This window comes from Cricetulus griseus, chromosome 4 (genome assembly GCF_003668045.3).
Source record: "Cricetulus griseus strain 17A/GY chromosome 4, alternate assembly CriGri-PICRH-1.0, whole genome shotgun sequence".
NCBI classification, from domain to species: Eukaryota; Metazoa; Chordata; class Mammalia; order Rodentia; family Cricetidae; genus Cricetulus; species Cricetulus griseus.
Window position 1 is genome coordinate 93,430,237 of NC_048597.1, and position 19,890 is coordinate 93,450,126.

Consider the following 19,890-nt stretch of genomic DNA (forward strand, 5'->3'; position numbering starts at 1 on the left):
TAAATGTCTAGGGCTGGGCTGTAGGGTTCTTGCCTGGCATGTGTGAAGTCCTGGGTTCCATCCCCAGCATTGCAGAAAACCAGGTGTGTAGCACATGCCTGTGACTCCAGCACTCATGGGACAGAGAGAGGATCAGAAGTACAGTGTCACCCTTGGCTACACGGGAGAGTTTGAAGCAGCTAGCCTTTCTCCACTGCTCCCGTTTCCCTGTTGTTACTTATTCTAAACAACAATAGCACAGCGGTCCTCTTGTGTCCACGTGTCCACCCTGGTGTGAGCTCAGGTGTGTTTCTGCAGGAAAGTTCTAGAAATGACTTTCTGATCTTCACTCACTGCTCACTGGATGCCATCATAGGACCTTCCAGGAGGGGTGACAATCCCCCACCAGTCAGCTCAAAGCCTGGGCTACATGTGCTGAGAGTCATGGGAGAAGACAAAATCCCAGGCTGGCCCAGATCTCCAGTACAGCTCTGCATAACTGGGCCCTGAGGAAATTAGTATTTGGGCTCAAGGTGCACAACTTCAGCTAGATAGCAGGAAGGACTTCCCCAGAGTTCAGTGTTGGTGGATAGTGGAGAGGGTGCAAAAGGAGTTTAGGAACTGGGGATGGGGGGATCTGAAAATAGGGAGGGAAGGGGCTTGATCCCTTTGTGGTGGATTCCAGAAGGAGCCATCTAAGGTCTTATGGCCTGGCTGAGCAATTTTGCTTAAGGGAGACTGGCTCTGGCAGCCCTCACCCCCAACCACAGTCTCATGTGGAAGTGGGTTTGGGGAGGGCACTTGGGACTCATCCCTGACTAAAATTCAGTCTGAGCCTCAAATCTCTCCTATGTCAGAGACACAGCTGAGGCCCAGAAAGAGTGAGTGACTTGATCCAGGTGGCACAGCCCAGCAAGTGGCAGAGACCAGTCCTTCCTCCCAGGGTTCCTGGCACAGGGCCAGGGCTTGCTCATGGATTAATCTTCCATCACAGGCCTATCTCCAGAGAACCACAGGGTGGTGGCTTCAGAGCCCTGGAGCCTCAGTATCCACCCACGATCCAAGGGCAGGGTTTGGTCACTCACTAGCCACCTGGAGTCAGCAACCAAGCAAGTTCCCTTCCACAAGAGGAAGATCAACAGGTCATGGTTGCTCACACAAGATGCTAGGCCGCCAGGGCTCTGCCACATGGGTGCCCCCACAGATTATCAACCCACAGACAGCTACACCACATGAGCAGACAGAAAGGGCCTGACAACAGCCAGCTACAGTCAGAGTCTTTGCATACTCTCTGGCAAGCCATAAGGGATGTAACACCCAGCAGTGGAGAAATTGCCACAGGCTGCCTAGGGTCCAGAGAAAGTCTGAGCTCATTGCCTTGGATTCCTTCCCCCAAAGCAGTCATCCATCCATCCATCTGCCCATCATCCAGCCAGCCACTCATCCATCCATCTGCCCACCTGTCCATCCATCCATCCATCTGCCCATCCATCCCCCCACCCATCCATCCACCCACCCACTCACCCATCCACCCACCCACCCATCCATCCATCCACTCGCTGTTCTGTAATAAGTGCAGGAAACTTGACTATAGATTTCAACCATCCAGGACTTCAAATCTTGGCTCAGACACTTTCTGGCTGTGTAACTTTGGACAGGTACTTCATCTCTCTGAACTCCGGGATCTTTCTTCAACAAAAGGCAAGTGACTTCAGTGCCCCTCTCATCTCTGTGAGGACTCAGTACATGAGAAAGTGCTGTTTGGGGGCTCATACCCATTATCACCACACTTGGGAGGCTGAGTTACACCACACTTGAGGCTACCCTGAGCTACACCCTGTCTTAAAACAAACAAAAACAAATGTTGATGACCATCACCAGGGCACAGTGGTGCCCAAGAAGTGGTGGAAATTCTAAAGTAGGATTTAAACTCTGAGGGAAGACAAAGCTGTGGCTGGAGCTGATACCAAGGATTAGCCAACACCTAGCGTCACCCACCCACCTCTGACTCTTCACTTATGGGCCTGGCTTAGAAAGGAGTGGCTGGGGTTGGGGGCACAGCACCCTCTTCAGAGTCTCCACGAGTGGGAGCAGTAAAGACACAGTGAAGTTTCTGCCCTGAGCCTCTCAGCCAGACAGGGCCTGTGGACTCTCAGGCATGGGGTTCAGAGGTTCCAAGTTGGGGGCAGGAGCTGCTCAAAAGGAGGGGTGGATTAAATACTGGGATTTAATCTGAGTCTCTGTGGGCCTGTGACAGATGCCTCACACCCTCCCCCAGCTGTGCCTGGAAGTTGTTGAAAGGTTCAGGCATTATGCTGGCCTGCCCTGTTACCTGGCAGAATGCACTCAGGCAGTATTCTGGTCAGCCGAGGGTTCCTGAGTACTAGTCTGCCCGAAGGTGTAAAGAACCCCTTTAAAAGACAGACCCCCGCCCACTTACGCTCTCTTTGCTCTCTTCTCTTATCCTCGTCTCTTCCTCTCTCAATCCCCCCACACACTTTAATAATGTATGATTAATGTACTTTCTATGGTTCGGGTTTTCCATCGCGCTGGTTCCATCTCCATAGCGCACTTTCTTTCTAACTTAAACAAAAAACAACAGTTGTCCCCACAAAGACTCCTGTAGAGGTAGGAACAACATAAACTGGGTTCCCAGATCATTAACCCCAGGGTCCTCCAATTCCCCTATAAAAAGCCTGGCACCTGGCCCAGTGGGGCAAGGCCACCCCCATCCATGCTGCCAGCCACTTCTCCAGCTGCTGACCCAGACAACAATCAAACCCTGACCAGGGTCACCTCGTCCCCAAGGGAAGACCAGAAACAACTGAGATGTGACCCTTGACCTCACTGGACACTCCACACAAGCCCAGGGATATGGAGTGTCAGAGATCCAGTCTCTCTTCCCTCATGCACAGTCTTAGGACTCCCCTGGTGACAGACTCAGCTCTGGTCTCCCAGCCCTCAGGAGTATTTGGCTGCTCAAGGAAGAGCAGCTCTAGGAGCCTAACTGACTCCAGGAGCTCAGGCTGCAGAGCCTTGAAACTCACCTCAGAGAAGAAAGGCCTCCTCCCCCTTCTCCCCCTGCCCACTTCTCTCCCTTTCCTCCCTCTCCCCTCCCTCCCCCTTTCCTTCCCCTCTTCCCTCCCCCTCGTTCCCTTCTCCCTCCTCCCCCTACTTCCCCTCTTCCCCCCTTCACTGCCCAGCATCCATAGGGGGCAGGGTCCCAGAAAAAACTCAGTTCCCACCGGTACCATGAGGGCTTCAAGTGACCCAGTCAGCTCAAAGGGATAACACACACTGGGAGACAGAATTGAGACCCCAGCCCTGTCCTTATGCACCTTGTCCCTTGTACACCTGAGGCCCATGGGGATGGAGGAGGCCTTCGGCAACAACAGAGGCCCAGAGTCCTACCACATCCCTGCTCTTCTACCATCTAGATGAACCCCTCGTTCCCCTCCAGTTCCTTTGACTGAACCCGATCCTCAAGCCTGAGGGAGAAGCCCCAGACGCCTCTGGCTCCAGTGTTCCTGGAGAGGCCGATTTATAAGCTTGGCTATTTTTCACTCTGCAGCTGCTGCCATAAACTGCCCCCCACCCTCCCACCCTGGGGGAACAGCTGTAAAGGGTCTCCAGGGCCCAGAGCCGGCGCCAAGTCCCCCCACCCCTTGCTATTTCTGCCCAGCCAGAGAAATCCTGAAATTAAGCCCTCCTGAAACAGAGGCAAACCCCTGTCCCACACCACCACCATCAAAGGCTCATCCTTTCTCCAGAGCAGAAGGGCTGGCACAAGGCTGCCCCTGCATGAGGTCTGTCCTGGTGCAAAGGATGCCCACCCCCCAGTTGGGCCTCATGTGGCCAAATATACTAGAAAGAACAGGAGCTGGAGAGACTGCTCAGCAGTTGAGAGCACTGGTTATTTTTCCAGAGGACATTGGTTTAATTCCCAGCTCCCACATGGCAGCTCATAACCATCTGTAACTCCAGTTCTAAAGGATCCGATGCCCTCTTCTAGCCTCGGCCCACACCAGTCACACACACAGTGTGTACACACATGCATGCAGACAAAATACCCACACACATAAAAGAGAATAAAAGACTGCTTTAGATCAGGGTTTCCAATCTGAACCACTCCCAAAACAGTCACAGAGGGACACCAGGTGATCCTTTGCCAATTATTTGTTAGTCAGAGCTGAGGGCACACACCTTTAGCCCCAGCTTCTGGGAGGCAAAGGCTTGTGGATCTCTGTGAGTCTGAGACCAGCCTGTTCTACATATTGAGTTCTACAGCAGTCAACACTACATAATACAACCTTGCCTAGTAGGGGGAGAGAGAAAGGAGAGAGAGAGAGAGAGAGAGAGAGAGAGAGAGAGAGAGAGAGAGAGAGAGAAGTTATTGACTCATTTTCTGTGTGTGTGTTACTGAGAGTATGTGCACACCCATGCACAGAAGCCCTCGCAGACCAGAAGAGAACATCGAGTCTACTGAACTGGAGTTACAGATGGATAAGAACCACCAGGTGAGCGCTGGGAGTCGAACCCAGTCCAGTCAGCACTCTAACCACTGAGCCGTTGCTCCAGTCCCCCTGGTTCTTGTGGTCAGTTTGCTATAACAGCATGTCCAGCAAACTCGGCTTAAGGAAGGCTTTACCCTGGCCCATGGTTTGAAAGGATGCGGATGCTCATAGCCTGGATGGCTCCATGGTGGAGCTGAGGCAGCTCACACCACTCTGTCAGGAAGCACAGAGATGAGCGCTGGTTCCCAGCTGACTTTCTCACTCCACCCCTGGTTTTTGGCCTGAGACTCCAGCCCACAGAATATACTGTTTTCAGGGTGAGTCTTACTTGCTTAAACTTCTCTGAAAATACCCTTACAGAGGGCCCACAGGTGTGTCTCCCAGGGAACTCCAAATCCTGTGGGCGATAGTAAGGATCAGCCACAGTTCTGATCCACTGAACCAGAGGCTCCTGAAGTCCTGTCTGCCCCAGTATCCTCGCCATCATCCCGTGTTCAAAGCTCCATGTGGCCACGAGATCTTGGACTTGATCTCTATGGGTGGGTGTCCATTTCCCTTTTCCTTCCAGACGCTAGGGGCAGGTTTTGCTGTGCAATAGCGTAATTACAACACATTAGTCTTGGCACTGGAAGAAGGTGCCCTAAGGAGAGTTCAGGAAGCTCACTGCCTGCCCTGTGTTATCTCCTCACAGCCCACACACACCCTGGTGCAGCCAGCACCTGGGGAGGAAGGCAGAAGAGGAGATAGAGGAAATAGCATTCACGTGCATCCCCCACCCCACCAGCAGCAGCTGGGTTTGGCCTTTGGACCATTGACAAGTTCCAGCCAGTTGTGGCCCATGCCTGCAATCCTAGCACTCAATGATGAGGCAGGAGTTCAAGGCCAGCCTGGACCACATAGCAAAATCCTGCCAAAATAAAGTAAATCACATTTAAAAATAAAATAAAATGGCATGTTCTAAAATAAGGCAGTCAGTCCTCACAGTCCTGAGGACTCCTGCCCAATCTGCAGACAGACCTGGGTTCAAGTGCAGTTCTGCAGGGCTGTGTGACCTCCAGCAAGTTGCTGTTCTCTCTGAGCTGCTGGTCTCTGTGGAGAGGGTTAGGGGTGGCTATGTGGATCCTGGTGTTGGCCTCCTCTCCTCCTCACACTCAAGCATGCACAGCACCAGGTGCACAGCACCAGGACAGCCCTGAGGTTGGGATGGAGCTGCACACCCCTCTTCTCTTGGACTTCATACTCTCTGTCTGGAAAACCCTGGGAGGTAGGCTGGTGCTGCTCTCAGAGAACTTTGTTTCATCCTTCTCTGAAGGGGTAGATCTAGAGGACTTGCTTGCACCAAGCAAACACTCAACACTAAGCTACACCTCAGCCATGACCCCGGGATAAAATCACCCCCTTTACACAGCAACAGATACCCAGAGAAGTGGGGTGTGCCCAAGGTCACATGGCTGAGAATAGAGCTGGCATTAAACCAGAAGTTCTGACTCTACCATGACAGGGATAAAAACGTGTACAGAGGCTGCATTCTGCCTACCTCTGTTCTCACCTGAGTATGACCCAGCCCTGTTGCTGGGGTTGGCCAGAGCACAATCCTGCTATAGCTCTTCAGCCCCTCACCCACCACAGGTCACCAGCACCACACACACACACACACACACACACACACACACACACACTCACACAGTGGCAGCAGGCCTGGCTGCAGACAGATGAACAGGTTGTAACCAGGATGGTCTGTTCAGACCTTGGTCCCTTGTCTCGCTTGACCATCAAGCCCAGTTCTGTCCCTTGTGGTCTTAGCCCACAACTCATGATCTCCCTCTATGGCTTCCTGGGTATGTCCACAAAACAGCCCTTCTGGGAAGATCCCTGCAGATGTGGAGAAATTAGAGGGCTCTAAGCAGGAGTGGAGCCGTGCTGTCCCCTCCCCCCTCTCCATCCCTCCAGCCACTCACCTATCCATCCATTCATCACCCTCCCTCCCTCCATCATCCCCTCATTTCCTCCCTCTACCCACCATCCCTCGCAAAACACTAAGGATCATGTCCACGGAGCTGACCCCCTGTCTGTATAACATGGACAACTGGCTACACTGTTTGGGCCTGGTTCCTTCTTTGGGTTGTGGTAGTAAAGCCAGCACTCACTTCAAGGTCCAAGAGTCTCAGTGAGTAAGGTGTCAAGGACTTAGAGTGGCCCTGCAGAGGGCCCGATCACCGCTCACCCATGCTCATCACGGTCCACTGCCATTGCTGAGCCCGGAGGTGGGGAAGGAGCAGCATCAGAAGGTCTAGGCCAGAGTTTGAGGTGGAGTTAGCCCTGCATGCGGTATGGAAGGGCGGAAGGGAATCATGACATAAGGAAGGGCACTGGAAAAGCTCGGAGGCACAGAGCCTCTCAGGCAACCTCCTTAATCCCCTCCTGCTCCAGGATCAGAGAATACACACTGTTGTTAAGGCCATATAAGCCACAGTGATCTCTGGAGAGCTCTCCTGGAATTAGTGGGAGGCTGCTGCCTGGAGAACTGCTCTCCAGTGTCGTTTTGGTGTGACCCTAGGGAGCTTCTGTACTTTCTGACCAACAAGGAGAGAGCCTGACACCCAGAGAAACTGAGGCACCTGGCCAGAACCACACAGCACACCAGAATGGGAGGTAGTTGGGGGAACATAGGCAACTCTTCTGGTGTTCTTGGAGGAAGCTGGGCTGAGCTGAGAAATGGGTCCTTTCCAGCCACACAACACAGAGGCCTTTGTGTGTTCCGGAAGACTAAGCACGGGCCCCTCAGATTGCATGTGTGCTCCTTGAAGGATCAGGGCTCTAGGAGACAGCCTCCTTGCCACCACCATCCTGGGAACCTGGCACATGTTCCCAAACCCCACCACATCTGGATCCCAGAAGGCAGTTCCTGGGCCCAGGCAGGAGGTCACCATCACAGGAACTCACGAGCAAAGGGAAGGAAGAAACTAGGTGTGTGTGGGGGGGGGGGTGGAGTGGTGGTGGTGGGGGTCAATGGCTGGGTGGGTTTCTGCAGGCCAAAAGACCTGACAAGGGTGGTGTCAGCAACATTGTCCCACCTACAGAGGACGGACAACCGTGACCTCGCCGCTGCCCTGTCCCACAGCGCAAAGAGGTGGCTGTGGTGTGGCCACACCAGCTGCAGAGCCAGGAGGCAAACTGCCTCTATGGGTTTGACACACCATCTCTAGGACTCCTCAGGTATGTGGGTCCCAACACCTACGGGCACCCATCTTTCTCTTTGTCACACCCACCCTCAGCTCTAGGACCTGGCTGATGCCCTCCTCTCATGCTGCCCACAGCCCACAAACACCTCCTCCCTCGCTGTAGACCTGTGCAGCCACAGACAGTCCAGATACACTCGAGCCAAATCAAGGTTTATTATATGTTATATCTCCACACCTGAAGAGCCATGGAGTCAGGGAGCCCTGAATGGAGATATGGGGAGCCCCCCCTCAAGGCCCCCAACAAGACAAAGCCTCCACACTGTCAAACACTGAGGAATGGTGTGGGCTCAGGCTGCCAGACTACTGTGTGAGCAAAGGATGGGCCAGGCCCCTGCTCCAGCCTGGGCGTCAGAATCCAGAATGGCAGTTGTCCCAAATGCCCTTTGGCTTCCAGGCTGCTTTGGGGTCCGACAGAGAAGAACCCCCCTCATTCCCCTCATCCCAGCATCGATATCAAGATGAGTTGCACACTCTCAAGTCAGAGCTGCTGGATACTTGAGAGAACTGGACTCCCTGCCTCTCACATTCCAACACTGAACCAAATCAGGAAGTGGGGTGCCTTAGAGAAAATCAAGAGTGATGTTTTCCAGAGTGGGTACGGTGAGATTGGACTTCATAGCTATCCATCATCACCCTAATTATAAAGCAGGGGGAAAGAAACAAGACCAGCCCGATAGGAACCCTTAGAGTAGTTGCATCAGCTTGGGGGAGGGGCACAGCGGCTCCTTGACTCACATGGCTTTGAGTTTGTGTATCTATGGAGTGTCTAGGGGAACTCTGTGATAAAATGGGGGCCCCTTCAAGATGCTTTCTAACTAATCAAGTCCGCTGAGCAGAGGCAGAGTGACATCGACATCCTGGTGATGGGGAGATGCCAAGGGGACCCTCTGCAGTCCCTGGTGCAACTGGACATGGGCTGCACCTTGCTTTCCTTCCCAGTAGGGCACAATGACAGCTGAGGACTGTGGCAGGCCCATCCATTTGACACCTTCTAAATCCAGCAGCCCTGGTTGTCTTCCCAGCCAAGATGGAAGTGGCAGTGTGTGCCACCTCACTGGGGGCCTCTGGTCTGTTTCCCTTCTGCTGTGTGGCTGCTCATAGGGACTGCCTTGTTACAGCTCCAACTGGGGCATGTCTGTCCTTCTTCTTGTAGAGAAGTGTGCTTTAGGGAAGAGGCATGAGAGGCACTGGAACTTAGGATGACGATTCCTGGGGTGCACCAGAGACCATCAGTTCTGCCCATTTGGGGTCAGGATTGGTGCCAGCGATGGCCAAGGAGGGGTGTCAAGAAGCAGTCAGAGCTGAAGGCCTTTCTTGACCAAGGCAGTGACCTTCAAGGACCTAACAGTCAGGCCCAGCAGTTCTTGGGCCTCTTAGACACTGGGGGAGATGCTGCTACAAGCACAGGAACTTTCAGGGGGCCCAGCTTGTCCCTGGGGTTCCTCGGCTACAGAGAAAAATCCTTCTTGTCCTTCTGGGCCCTCACTGGCTGCAGGAGCCCCTCCAGCCTCTGCTGGGCTTGGCTCCTCTGGGATCCCCAGCTTCTCTACAATGACCCCGCACACTGGAGCTTCCTGGGCCTCCTCCTGGCTGCTCAGCACCTCATCCTCTGACCCACCCTTCACCAGCTTTGTTCCCTCCGCACTGCCTGACACCACTCTGGCTGGAGACCGGAGGTTCTGGGTAGCAGCCAGAATGTCAGCCTGGAGCTGCTGGGAGGAGTCCAGGGCCTCTTCCGGCCGGCTGTCAGGTGCCCTGTCAGGGACCTCGCTGAAGGCACGGGCACCCCCAGCCCTGTCACTCTGGTCCACATACTTCTTCTCGGGGAAGGAGGATGGGTAGTAGGCTGTGGCCTTGTGCTTCTGGCGGGTGATGAGAGCGGCACAGACGATGAACATGAGCAGGAAGGCCAGAGAGCCCACCACCGCAATGAGCATCACATACTGGCGGAAGAAGTCCATGATCCCATCCAGGAGGTTGGTGGGCGGAGCAGGGCCCTCCAAAGCTGTGGGCTCGGGTCTCCCTGATGTGGGGCTGAAGGCTGGAGTCCGGGGTGGTGGCAGGCTCGGGGAAGAGGCTGAGGAGCCCTCAGCTTCCCCACTCCCCCCGACATCCTCCAGGAAAGTGGCTGGGAGGGACACAGAGTAGGCCACCAGAGGTAAGGGCCTCAGAAGTAGCAGCAGAGACAAGAGGAGGCTGGAAACCATGTTGGCCACAGAACCTGTGGGGAAGCGGTAAGAGAGAAATCAGGCTGAGTCTCCGTGTCTCCAGGGTCTCGGGACTCAGGAGTGGCTCGCTAGCTCCCCAGAGAAGCCGGAACACATTCCAGCAAGTCACTTAGCTGAACTCCTCACCGTGTGGCAACATGAACATGCTCCCACGAACATACATGGGATGCCATCTGTTCCACTTCCTTCTAATGTTCCTGAGGACAGAAACTGCATTTTGTTCATCTTGGTGTCCTCAGTGTTTGCACCCTGAGTATACACTAAGTGCTCAATAGATGCTTCTTCACCAGTGTGGCTGAATCCACATGCTAGCTTAGGCTCTCATGGTTTACTGGGCATCGGATACTAGTTGAAGAGGGATGCATTTGGAAACCAGAAAACTGCCGGGCGGTGGTGGTGAACGCCTTTAATCCCAGCACTCAGGAGGCAGAGGCAGTAGGATCTCTGTGAGTTCAAGACCAGCCTGGTCTACAAGAGCTAGTTCCAGGACAGCCTCCAAAGCCACAGAGAAACCCTGTCTCGAGAAAAAAAAAAAAAAAGGAAACCGGAAAACTTCAAATGTCATTCCTTCTCAGGCACCCTCCTCCACTACCTTTTAGAGGCAGGGCTTCTTACTAGGACTTAAGGCTCCAAGAATCCCCCTGTGTCCCCATCCCCACTGCAGACATCTCAGGCATGTGCCACCACGCTGGCTTTTGACACAGGTGCTAGGGATGCCACACAGGTCTTCCAGCACCACCACCCCAGCCATCTCCCAGCCCAAATAGAAATTTGTCATGGGACCTGCAGTGGTGATGCACGCCTTTAATCCCAGCACTCAGGAGGCCAAGGCAGGCGGATCTCTGTGAGTTCGAGGCCAGTGTGGTCTACAGAGAGAGTGCCAGGACAGCCAGGACTGTTATATAGAGAAACCCTGTGTTGGAAAACCAAAAAAAGAAAAAGAAAAAAAGAAAAGAAAGAAATTTGTCATGGAAGTCTGAGAGCTACCCAGTGGGGAAGGGCTATGACTATCCCCATTTCCATTTGCAGAATTCAAGGCTCAGGAGAAACTGAGGCTCAGGGGGAGCAAGAGACTTCTACAGGGAGATCTGGCAGGCATAAAGGAAGCAATGGCCAAGCTGGGCGGGCGTTGGTGGCACATGCCTTTAATCCCAGCACTTGGGAGGCAGAGGCAGGCGGATCTGTGTGAGTTTGAGGTCAGCCTGGTCTACAGAGCAAGTGCCAGGATAGACTCCAAAGCTCCATAGAGAAAACCTGTCTTGAAAAACCAAAATTTTAAAAATAATTAAATAAAAAATTTTAAGAAAGGAAGCAATGGCCTGAGGGCTTTGAGAGATGGTGCTGGGGTGGGGTGGGGGACCAGATGGCTGAGGGACACCTCTGCACAGGAAATGCCCCCAGGCACCATTACCCCAGGGCCTTTGTAGCTCCAGCATAGGCTTTTCCAATCCACCTCCTTCCTTTTCCAGAAGATTCTAGGCTTTGAAACTGCCAGGTCTACACACTCTATTGGAGGCCCGGTTGCCAGGATGAGGCTCAGGGCATCTGTGTCCCCCATTCCCCTAACCCTTGGAGGCCTGGACTTCTCTGTGAGCCTCTGAAAAACCCAAGAGGTTCCAGGGGGAACCACAGCTCCTGGGGAGACAAAGCTAGCTAGCACTGCAATCCCTCTCCAATGCCGTAGCCTCTCCCCACTGCCACCACTAAATGGGAACCAGATGCGCCCCTCCCCCCCTGGAAGGCTGCTCCCGGCATGAACCCCCCAGACCCCATCTGGCCCAGACAGCCAGGCTAATTAATAAATTCCTCATAGCCCAAGTTTACACTAACACTCCCTGCTGGGGGTAGGGGGATAGGATCTGGGGTTCAAACTCTTGCTATCCCAGGCGAGGGTTCTGGTCCCCTGAGGCTAACTAGGGCAAGAAGTGTAAGACAGAGAAGGCTTCAGGGCCCTGTTTCAGGGGGTCTCCCTTGGAGGACTAAGATGGGGAGACAGAGGCAGAGATCCAGAGCAGACAACAGACCACACAAGTTTCTGAGCTGCACCATGGCCACGGGTCCTGCTTGATGACACAGGTGGCATTACCTGCCTCTCATGTGACAGGGACTCAGGAAGCTGGTCATTTAGTGACTATCCCAGTGGCCTGAAGCCTTCCGGTTATGTGCACTGAGCCCTCAGTATCACAGGGAACTGGCACCAGGATGTCCCCACCCCCACCCAAAGGAGCCAAAATCAAGCCGTTTCAGTGAGGGGGGGCATCTCTCAGCCTCCTGGTTTTCCCAGTCAGCTCTGAGTGACTCACAACATCACAAATGCTGTGGGGGTTTGTCATACTGTTCGTTTTTATCGTTAAGTTCTTTTTTTTTGGGGGGGGGGTTCGAGACAGGGTTTCTCTGTGGCTTTGGAGGCTGTCCTGGAACTAGCTCTTGTAGACCAGGCTGGTCTCCAACTCAGAGATCCGCCTGTCTCTGCCTCCTGAGTGCTGGGATTAAAGGCATGTGCCACCACCACCCGGCAATAGTTAAATTCTTATAGCTTAATTTTTAAAATGCTTTCTACCTTGGTGGGATTCATGGCAGGGGCCACTGCACTGATGCCAATTCAGTCAAACTGGCTCAAACAGAAGAAGACTGAAGTTCATTTCAGAACAGAAAAAAAAAAAAAAAAAAAAAAAAAGGAGGCTAAATGGGCCAGCAAGATGGCTCAGCAGGTAGGGGAGATTGCTGCCAAGGCTAAAGCCCTGAATTTGATCTCCAGGTCCCCCAGGCTAGAAGGAGAGAACAGCTCCCACAGGTTGTCCTCTGACCTCTTGAATACACTGTGGTCTGCACAACCCCCTATAAGTAAATAAATGAAACAAAAATTTTTCTAAAGTGGTTAAATTATCAATTTGCTTGTTTTATTTTCCTCTTTTTCTGCTGTGCCAGAGCCTCATGTGTGCTAAGCAAGTACTCTGCTGCTGAGCCCCCAGGGCTCATGGACAGTGATGGAGGATGATTCATCTCAACCCTCTCCCTAGGTCCAGGCCCACAATGGATACCCTTCAAGTTCAAAGTGGATGGTGACATGTCCAAAGACATACAGATGATCGTGACTGGCTGTGGGCATCCATATGTGTGCATGAGTGTGCATGGCATGTGTATGTGTGTGCAAGCCATACTACAATCTGGGGTATTATGCCCAAGAGGCCTCTCCCTGGGAACTGGGAGTCACCAAGTGGGCTAGGCTCGCCCCTGTCCCCGCCTTTCTAAGGCTGAGATTCCAGGTACACATCACAACACCTGGCTTTTTAGCTCGGTTCTGGGCTTCAACTCCTCATTTTTTTCTTGGCAAGCATTTACTGACCTGCCCCCCCCAATCCTCCCCTTTGGGGTGGTGCTGGGGACTGAACCCAGGGTCTCATGTATGTTGGGCAAGTGCTCTGCCACTGAGCTACATACACCGCAGCATTGGGTCAGCACTTGGGAGACAGAGGGGGGATGGCAAGTTCAAAACCATCCTGGGCTACATATTAAGATGCTATCTAAAAATACAGTGGTGGGAAGTGAGGACTGTTGCTCCAGAGAGATAGGCCACCGTGACCACAGTGCCTGAGCACTGTAGAAGTCCCCAGCATGCTGACCCCAGATACATCAGCCAGAAAGCCACTGGGCTAGCTTGATCAACCTGGCCACATCATGTCTAAATCTGCCAGCTGGCTCCTGGGGGGCCTTACTTTCCCTATCTTCAAATGGGCCTCAGTGGGGTGACTCCAGGTTGAGACTCCGAGAGCTGCTGACACTGTGTGAGAGAACATTCTAGAAGTGCCAGCACAGGCTTGATCTCACAAGAAAGCTGGAACTCAGGAATGGAATGCTTCAGGCAGGGTAAGCCAGCATTTTCCCCTCAACGGACCCATGACTGTCCTCACTTGCTTTGGCCCCCTGACACCCCCAGCAGAAGAGCAGAACACACATGCAAACACGTGTACACAGTCACACACATGTAGACAAGAGAGCACTGGCCTCCCGCTGGCACCACAGAATCAGTCAAGGGAATACGGACAGAACAGCAGAAACTACTATCTCTAAAGAGCAAGACCCTAACTCTTGGAGCCCCCCACCTTCCTCAGTCTTCCTGGGTCCTCAAGAAAGGCAGCTAAGTGTGGGGACTCAGCCCTGTGTGGAGCTAGCTAAATCCTGCAGGAGATGGCCATGTGACCCTGAGTGTCTCCCCTAAACGCTCTGGGCCTCAGTTTCCTCTCCATGGAATGGAAGAACTGACCCAAGCAGAGCTGAAATGACTTCTAGACCTGCCAGACACCCCTGGCCTGCCTCCTAGGGAGAATGGGGCCTCCTTGACCTCCTAGGTCTGTCCTGCACAAGGACTCAGGGTCTCGGGCTGATTATTCCTCTGTTTTTACCCCAAAGGAAACTCACTGCCCAGCAGAGCCCTGATGAAGAGGTGGCTCAGAACAGCCCTGTGTCACCTCCTAGCTGTATCTGGGATTGGGCATGCCAGCTCCCTGAGCTCTAGCTTCCACATCTATGCAATGGGGACAGGTCACAGCCATGCCTGCTATATAAGTGTCAGCAAGTGGATGAAGCATGTCCAGAATGCCCTCCAGGACCCTCTCTCTTAGGAGCTGCTGTTTTAAATGGAGGTGGTCATGAACATGCAGATGAGGCAAATTTAACCCTAGGGACTGAGTATGCCAGGACCTGAGGCTGCCTAGGCAGAGCCTCTGTTCCACCCCCACCCAGAAAGTGGTGGCCAGTGATGGAGGGGCAGGCTGTGGAAACCTGGCTTCAATTAGACTTGGGGGGAGGGGGCTCTGGCTGAAGCATAGTATCCACAGCCTATTCCTCTGGGACTGCCAAGGACAGGGACCTGGACTCCTTGAGAAAAGGTCTGGAAGGAGACTGAGGTCTCAGAGCCTACACACGAGCTTACATCATACACACACACACCACCACCACCACACCACCACCACCACCACCACCATCACCAGCAGCAGCAGCAGCAGCAGCAGCAGCAGAAGCCAAAGCCTACAATACACAACTCCAAGACACTCCAGCAAGCTCCCACAGCCCTCAGATCTTGTACACATGTACACCAACTGGTGCATGAGACAACCCGGGCACAGCCTACAGCCACACACAGGACAATACAAGTTCACACCAGCTGCACACTGGCCTTGGAAATGACACGCAGGCATCCTCCCCACATCCCAACCACATATGTGCTATCCTTCTGGTGACCCCAGCATCCATGCACACACATCTTAGCATATGCATACTCGCAGCCTCAAACACATACTCAGACCGTACACACGTTTAGGAATTCTGGAAAAGTTCTCCAAGAGTCTCCAGCTCCAAACATCAAACCACCTCAGACTTTCAGAGCTGCGGGCTGGGACTTACCAGCTCCCTGTGAAGGAAAGCCTGGGTGCAACCGCCAGGTTAGAAGAGCCTGGCCCGCTAGACAGTCCAACAGTTGGCTGCTGCCGCTGCCGCCGCCGCCGCCGCCGTCTGCCGCCAGCTGCTCCAGCTGGTGCCTGCCCGCCTCGGCCTCCAGGCCCTCCTCCTTCCTCCTCCCCGCTGGGCTGGAGGGCCAGCTTGATTTCATTAAGAGAGCTTGGGGTGGGGACAGTGAAGGGCGGGACTACGCTGGGCCACACGCAGTCCCACCCTCCTCACACTCCATGCTTGCTTCCCCCTGACCTCGGGTCCCCTGGGCAGACTCATACGGACTGACAGACAGAGGGGCTTCCAGAACTTCTCAGAACTTCGAGCTGAGGTCCTTCCCATCCCCCTCCAACATTCCCTGAGGGGCGAGGTCAGGAGGCTCTGAGGCCCCTGGAAGTGGGAAGGAAAACTCTCCATGGCCCATTCCAGCTGTGACTCAGGATTTCCAGGCTTAGGGTACAAAGTGGGAAAGGGGGTGTTTCAGGGAAGAAGCCTGACGGCGCTGGGTTCAGGCACTGTTCTGGCCCTTCCTTCCCTGGTCTCAGTTTCCCCATTCTTAGGGATGAGAGGGAGCTGCCTGAGGTACTGGCTCCCTGCCCTCTACCTCACAAAGTCCCAGCAGGGCAGCTTGAGCAGATATTATGAGCCCATTCCACTGAAATGGAAAGAAGAGGGAATTCACATGGTGCAGCTGGGGCTTGAGGATGGTAGCCAACTGACCCTGGAGCACCATGGCTACCTTCACAGGTGAATCCAGTGATCCCTGAGCCCTGGCATTCACTCACTATCCACACACTCACCCACACACTCACTCACTCACCTACACACTCACTCACCCACACACTCACTCACCACCCACACACTCACCCACACACTCACTCACTCACCTACATACTCACTCATGTTCTTGTTTATTTCCGTAAACACCTGATGCATCCCCACATGCAAGGTCAGTCCAGAGCAGGTCCCAGATGGAACGAAGACATGCCTTCCCTTCCAGGAGGTCCCAGGCTTCTAGGACTATGTGCAGCAATATTCATCATGGGGTGTGCATTGCCCTTCTGCAAACCAGAGGGGGTTCCATAGCAGGAGAGGGCCCACAGGGAAGCCAGGCTGGAAGGCTGATATACCCTGGAACCCCACCTGAACAAAAGGGGGCCTGACAAAGCACTTCAGGAAGCGAAGGAAAGAGGATGGCCCTGACCCTGCCCAAGCCGCCTCAGACCTCCCCAGGGCCACTTTCCAGGGAGCAAGCCCTATACCCAACAGACTGAGGACTTGTATCAGGACTCTGGTCTTTTTGTTGTCATTGGTGGTGGTTTGCTTTTTGTTTTTCCAGACAGGGTTTCTCTGTAGCTTTGGAGGCTGTCCTGGAAGTCGCTCTGTAGACCAGGCTGGCCTTGAACTCACAGAGATACACCTGCCTCTGCATCCCGAGTGCTGGGATTAAAGGCATGTGCTGCCACCCGGCCAGGATTCTGGTCTTTAAGGAAGGGCCAGATCCACAGCCTCATCAAGGGTTCTGGAAGCTTCCTGCTTGACTTGGCTTCAGACCTCATCCTCCTCCTTTCCAGCAGCCAGGCAGAATCCTCAAGCAGTGAGCAGTGTTCTCTGCCCTCTTTCTTTCCCTGGTGAAGGTCACCTAGGGGTGACCAAGGGCTATCATGTCCCCATCTAGAGTCCCCTAGCCCATATTAAGTAATGCTCATGACCATGGAGGCCTTGGTGACACAGTCACAGGGTAGGAGTATAGACAGCACAGGCCCCAGATCGAGGGTCTTCGCACTCCTGTCTTTTGCCCCAGGGATACAAGGATACAGAGTCCATGCATGCTCAAGTTCCTCATGCAACTCTACACAGTGCCTGTGCAGAACCAGACCTGCCGCTCTCCCCATGCCCCAACCCTGGTGTCCTTTAACTCATCTCAAAATGCCTTGATGACTTCTCTTCCTTTTCATTTTTCCCTTCCTTTCTTTTTCTTTTCTTTTGAGACAAGGGTCTCCTGTACCCCAGGCTGGTTCACATTTGTCATGTAACCAAGTACATTCTTGAGCTTTTGATCCTCCTGCTTCTACCTCGGGAGTGCTGGGGGTCCAGTCCTGGGTCTGGACTGCATGGGATTTGGGGTTGCACACCTGCTGGGCCACTGAGCTGCCTCCAGTTGACTGGTTCCTACTGTGGTGCAGGTATGGGCAGTTGCTCTACTTTGTTATGGATTGCATGATGTCATTTTTGCTGAGCCTGAGGACACAGAGCCCAAAGATACTGAGCAGCCACATCCTGCCACCTGAGAGAGACCTGCCTTGCAGCCTGGTGCCATGGTGCCAATGGTGCCCAGACAAGGTTCTGTTGGTGTTGGTGGAGATGTGAGAGAGTGAAGCTCTATGCCAGAATAGTGAACAGGCTCACAGTGGAGTGGCATGCCCTGCGGTAATGGAAGGCTAAGGTGTAGGACCCCTTCTCATGCACCAGTTTCTATTTCCAAATCTCCCAAAGGGCCACCACCACTCCAGTGACCCACATCTGACTGGGCTGCCACAGCACAGCCTCTCTCCTACCTCCACATGCCTGGGGAAAGGGACTATGGGGCCACACACACACACACACACACACACACACACACACACACACACACACACACTCACATCTATTCACACATTCACGAGTTCACACGGAACATATAAATGTGCACACAGGTACACCTTTCCTCACCGTGCCCCCTCACCCATAACCTGTAGATATTCAGGAAGTGCCACTCACGAGCAGAGACAGAAGAGCCCAGCACCCAGCTGCCACAAGTCACAGCACTTTCCCTGGGCCACAACTAAACATGAGTTCCAGTAAGATGCTAGTCACTGACTGCCATCCCTCAGGCTCCCACCTAGAGACATTCCAGATTCCACTCATTCTGTAGATACATCCCAAGACTGTGGCATCCAGCCCACAGTCAGGTCTAAAGAGCCAGTGATAAGCAAACAGGCCCGAGCTCACAAGAGAGGCAGGAGAACTGCAATAAGCAAGTGAACTGCAAAGGAGCCTTGGACTGCACCCCTGGGCTGAGATCTGGGGAGGAGTTGCTCAGGGCTACATGTGTTATGGGCATCTAGCCCAGTCCCAGGCTTCCACTGTAGGAAGAGACTGTAAAGCTGCCCTCAAAGATGGAGGGAAGGTATTTAGGAAGGCACAGAGGAAGGAGAGTTCCTGGCATCCGGACAGCATGTGCAAAGGTCCTGAGGCAGTCAGAAGCACAGTACCATTGAGGCAGCTCCTAAATATTGTCAGGCTAGCATGGCTGAGCCAGGTCTGTGGAGACAAAGGACTCTGCTTGTCTGGGGCCCTATCCTAACACTACATCTAGGACAGTGATTCTCAACCTTCCTGATGCTGAGACTCTTAAATACAATTCCTCATGTTGTGGTGAGCCCCCAACCATAAAGTTATTTCGTTGCCACATCATAATGGTAATTTTGCTACTGTTATGAATCATAATTTAAATATCTGGTATGTAGGTACCCAATATGTGACCCTGGGGTGGGGGGTGCATGACGCACAGGTTAAGAACCTCTGGATTCTGGTCTAGGACAATACCTGAAATACAATGGGGTTCAATAAGTGGCACTGGCTACCTGAATGACACCTCTGCCATCTGATTCCATACCGTCAGGCATCCGTCAGCCAACACTTTAAGAGATGCTCTATCCTTCCACAGTGTCTCACACCACGTCCCAGGGTTTCTGGGACACGTGTGGGGCCCAGCTGGCTGTGGTATCTATGGGGCGTGGGCAAGCCTGCAGTGTGGTGCTCAGGCTGGGCTGTTCACTTGCAACCCATAATTTCGGAGGCCCAGAGCAGTACCAGAGTTTCTGCTCTGCCTGGAAACACTTCAGAGACCCTGCCCTGAGTCCCTTGCAATTAGCAGCCACACTGCCCTGCTCAGCAGCCCTGGCCAGTGGAGTTTGGGGGGGGGCTGGGAAACGCCCCTATCTTGGGTCTCTGCTGAGACTCTTCCTGTGGGCTCTGGGCAGTGCCAGCCCACCACAGTCCCCAGCTCCATCCCTTCATGGGTCCAGGGCCACATGTAATTACACAACCCTGAGCACTGGAGCCTGCCTTCCAAGCAAAAATAGCTGGGTCTTTCATGTGGCTAGAGAGGCCTGGGCTGCAGCCCCATCACAGCCCAGGCCTGTGGAGGAATACCCATGGAGTTTCATCAGCCTCCTAGACATTTGTCGGTCTAACCACGGTGACCATCAAGATTAGCTATGACAAGCTAGAGATGCAGGTAGCTATAATAGTTTGCTTTTTGTTGCTGTGACAGACACCAACTTAGGAAAGAAAAGGGTTTACCCTCTTATAGGTCACAGTCCATCACGAAGGGAAGTCAGGGTAGGAAGTCAGGCGGGAACACTGCTGACTGACTTGTTTTCAGGCCTGTGCTCAACTAGCTTTGTCATACTGCCCAGGGCTGTCTGCCTAGGG

At 53.5% G+C, this 19,890-nt stretch overlaps 1 protein-coding gene across 1 annotated transcript; it reads right to left on the reverse strand.

Annotated features, from left to right (window-relative positions):
• Positions 1–7,864: 7,864 nt before the first annotated feature.
• On the reverse strand, positions 7,865–15,785 carry Tmem119 (transmembrane protein 119). Its single transcript, XM_027415966.2, has 2 exons — positions 15,367–15,785; positions 7,865–9,956 (listed from the first exon to the last, which is right to left on the reverse strand). The coding sequence occupies exons 1-2, from the start codon at positions 15,569–15,571 to the stop codon at positions 9,109–9,111; spliced, it is 1,053 nt and encodes a 350-aa protein (XP_027271767.2). The 5' UTR covers positions 15,572–15,785; the 3' UTR covers positions 7,865–9,108.
• Between the last annotated feature and the right edge of the window lie 4,105 nt (positions 15,786–19,890).

Excerpts from the sequence above, each read along its gene's own strand:
- Tmem119 (XM_027415966.2), bottom strand. The coding sequence starts at position 15,571 with ATGAAATCAAGCTGGCCCTCCAGCCCAGCGGGGAGGAGGAAGGAGGAG. Across the intron at positions 9,957-15,366 it reads CTTTCCTTCACAGGGAGCTG|GTTCTGTGGCCAACATGGTT; the intron begins GTAAGTCCCAGC and ends GCTTCCCCACAG.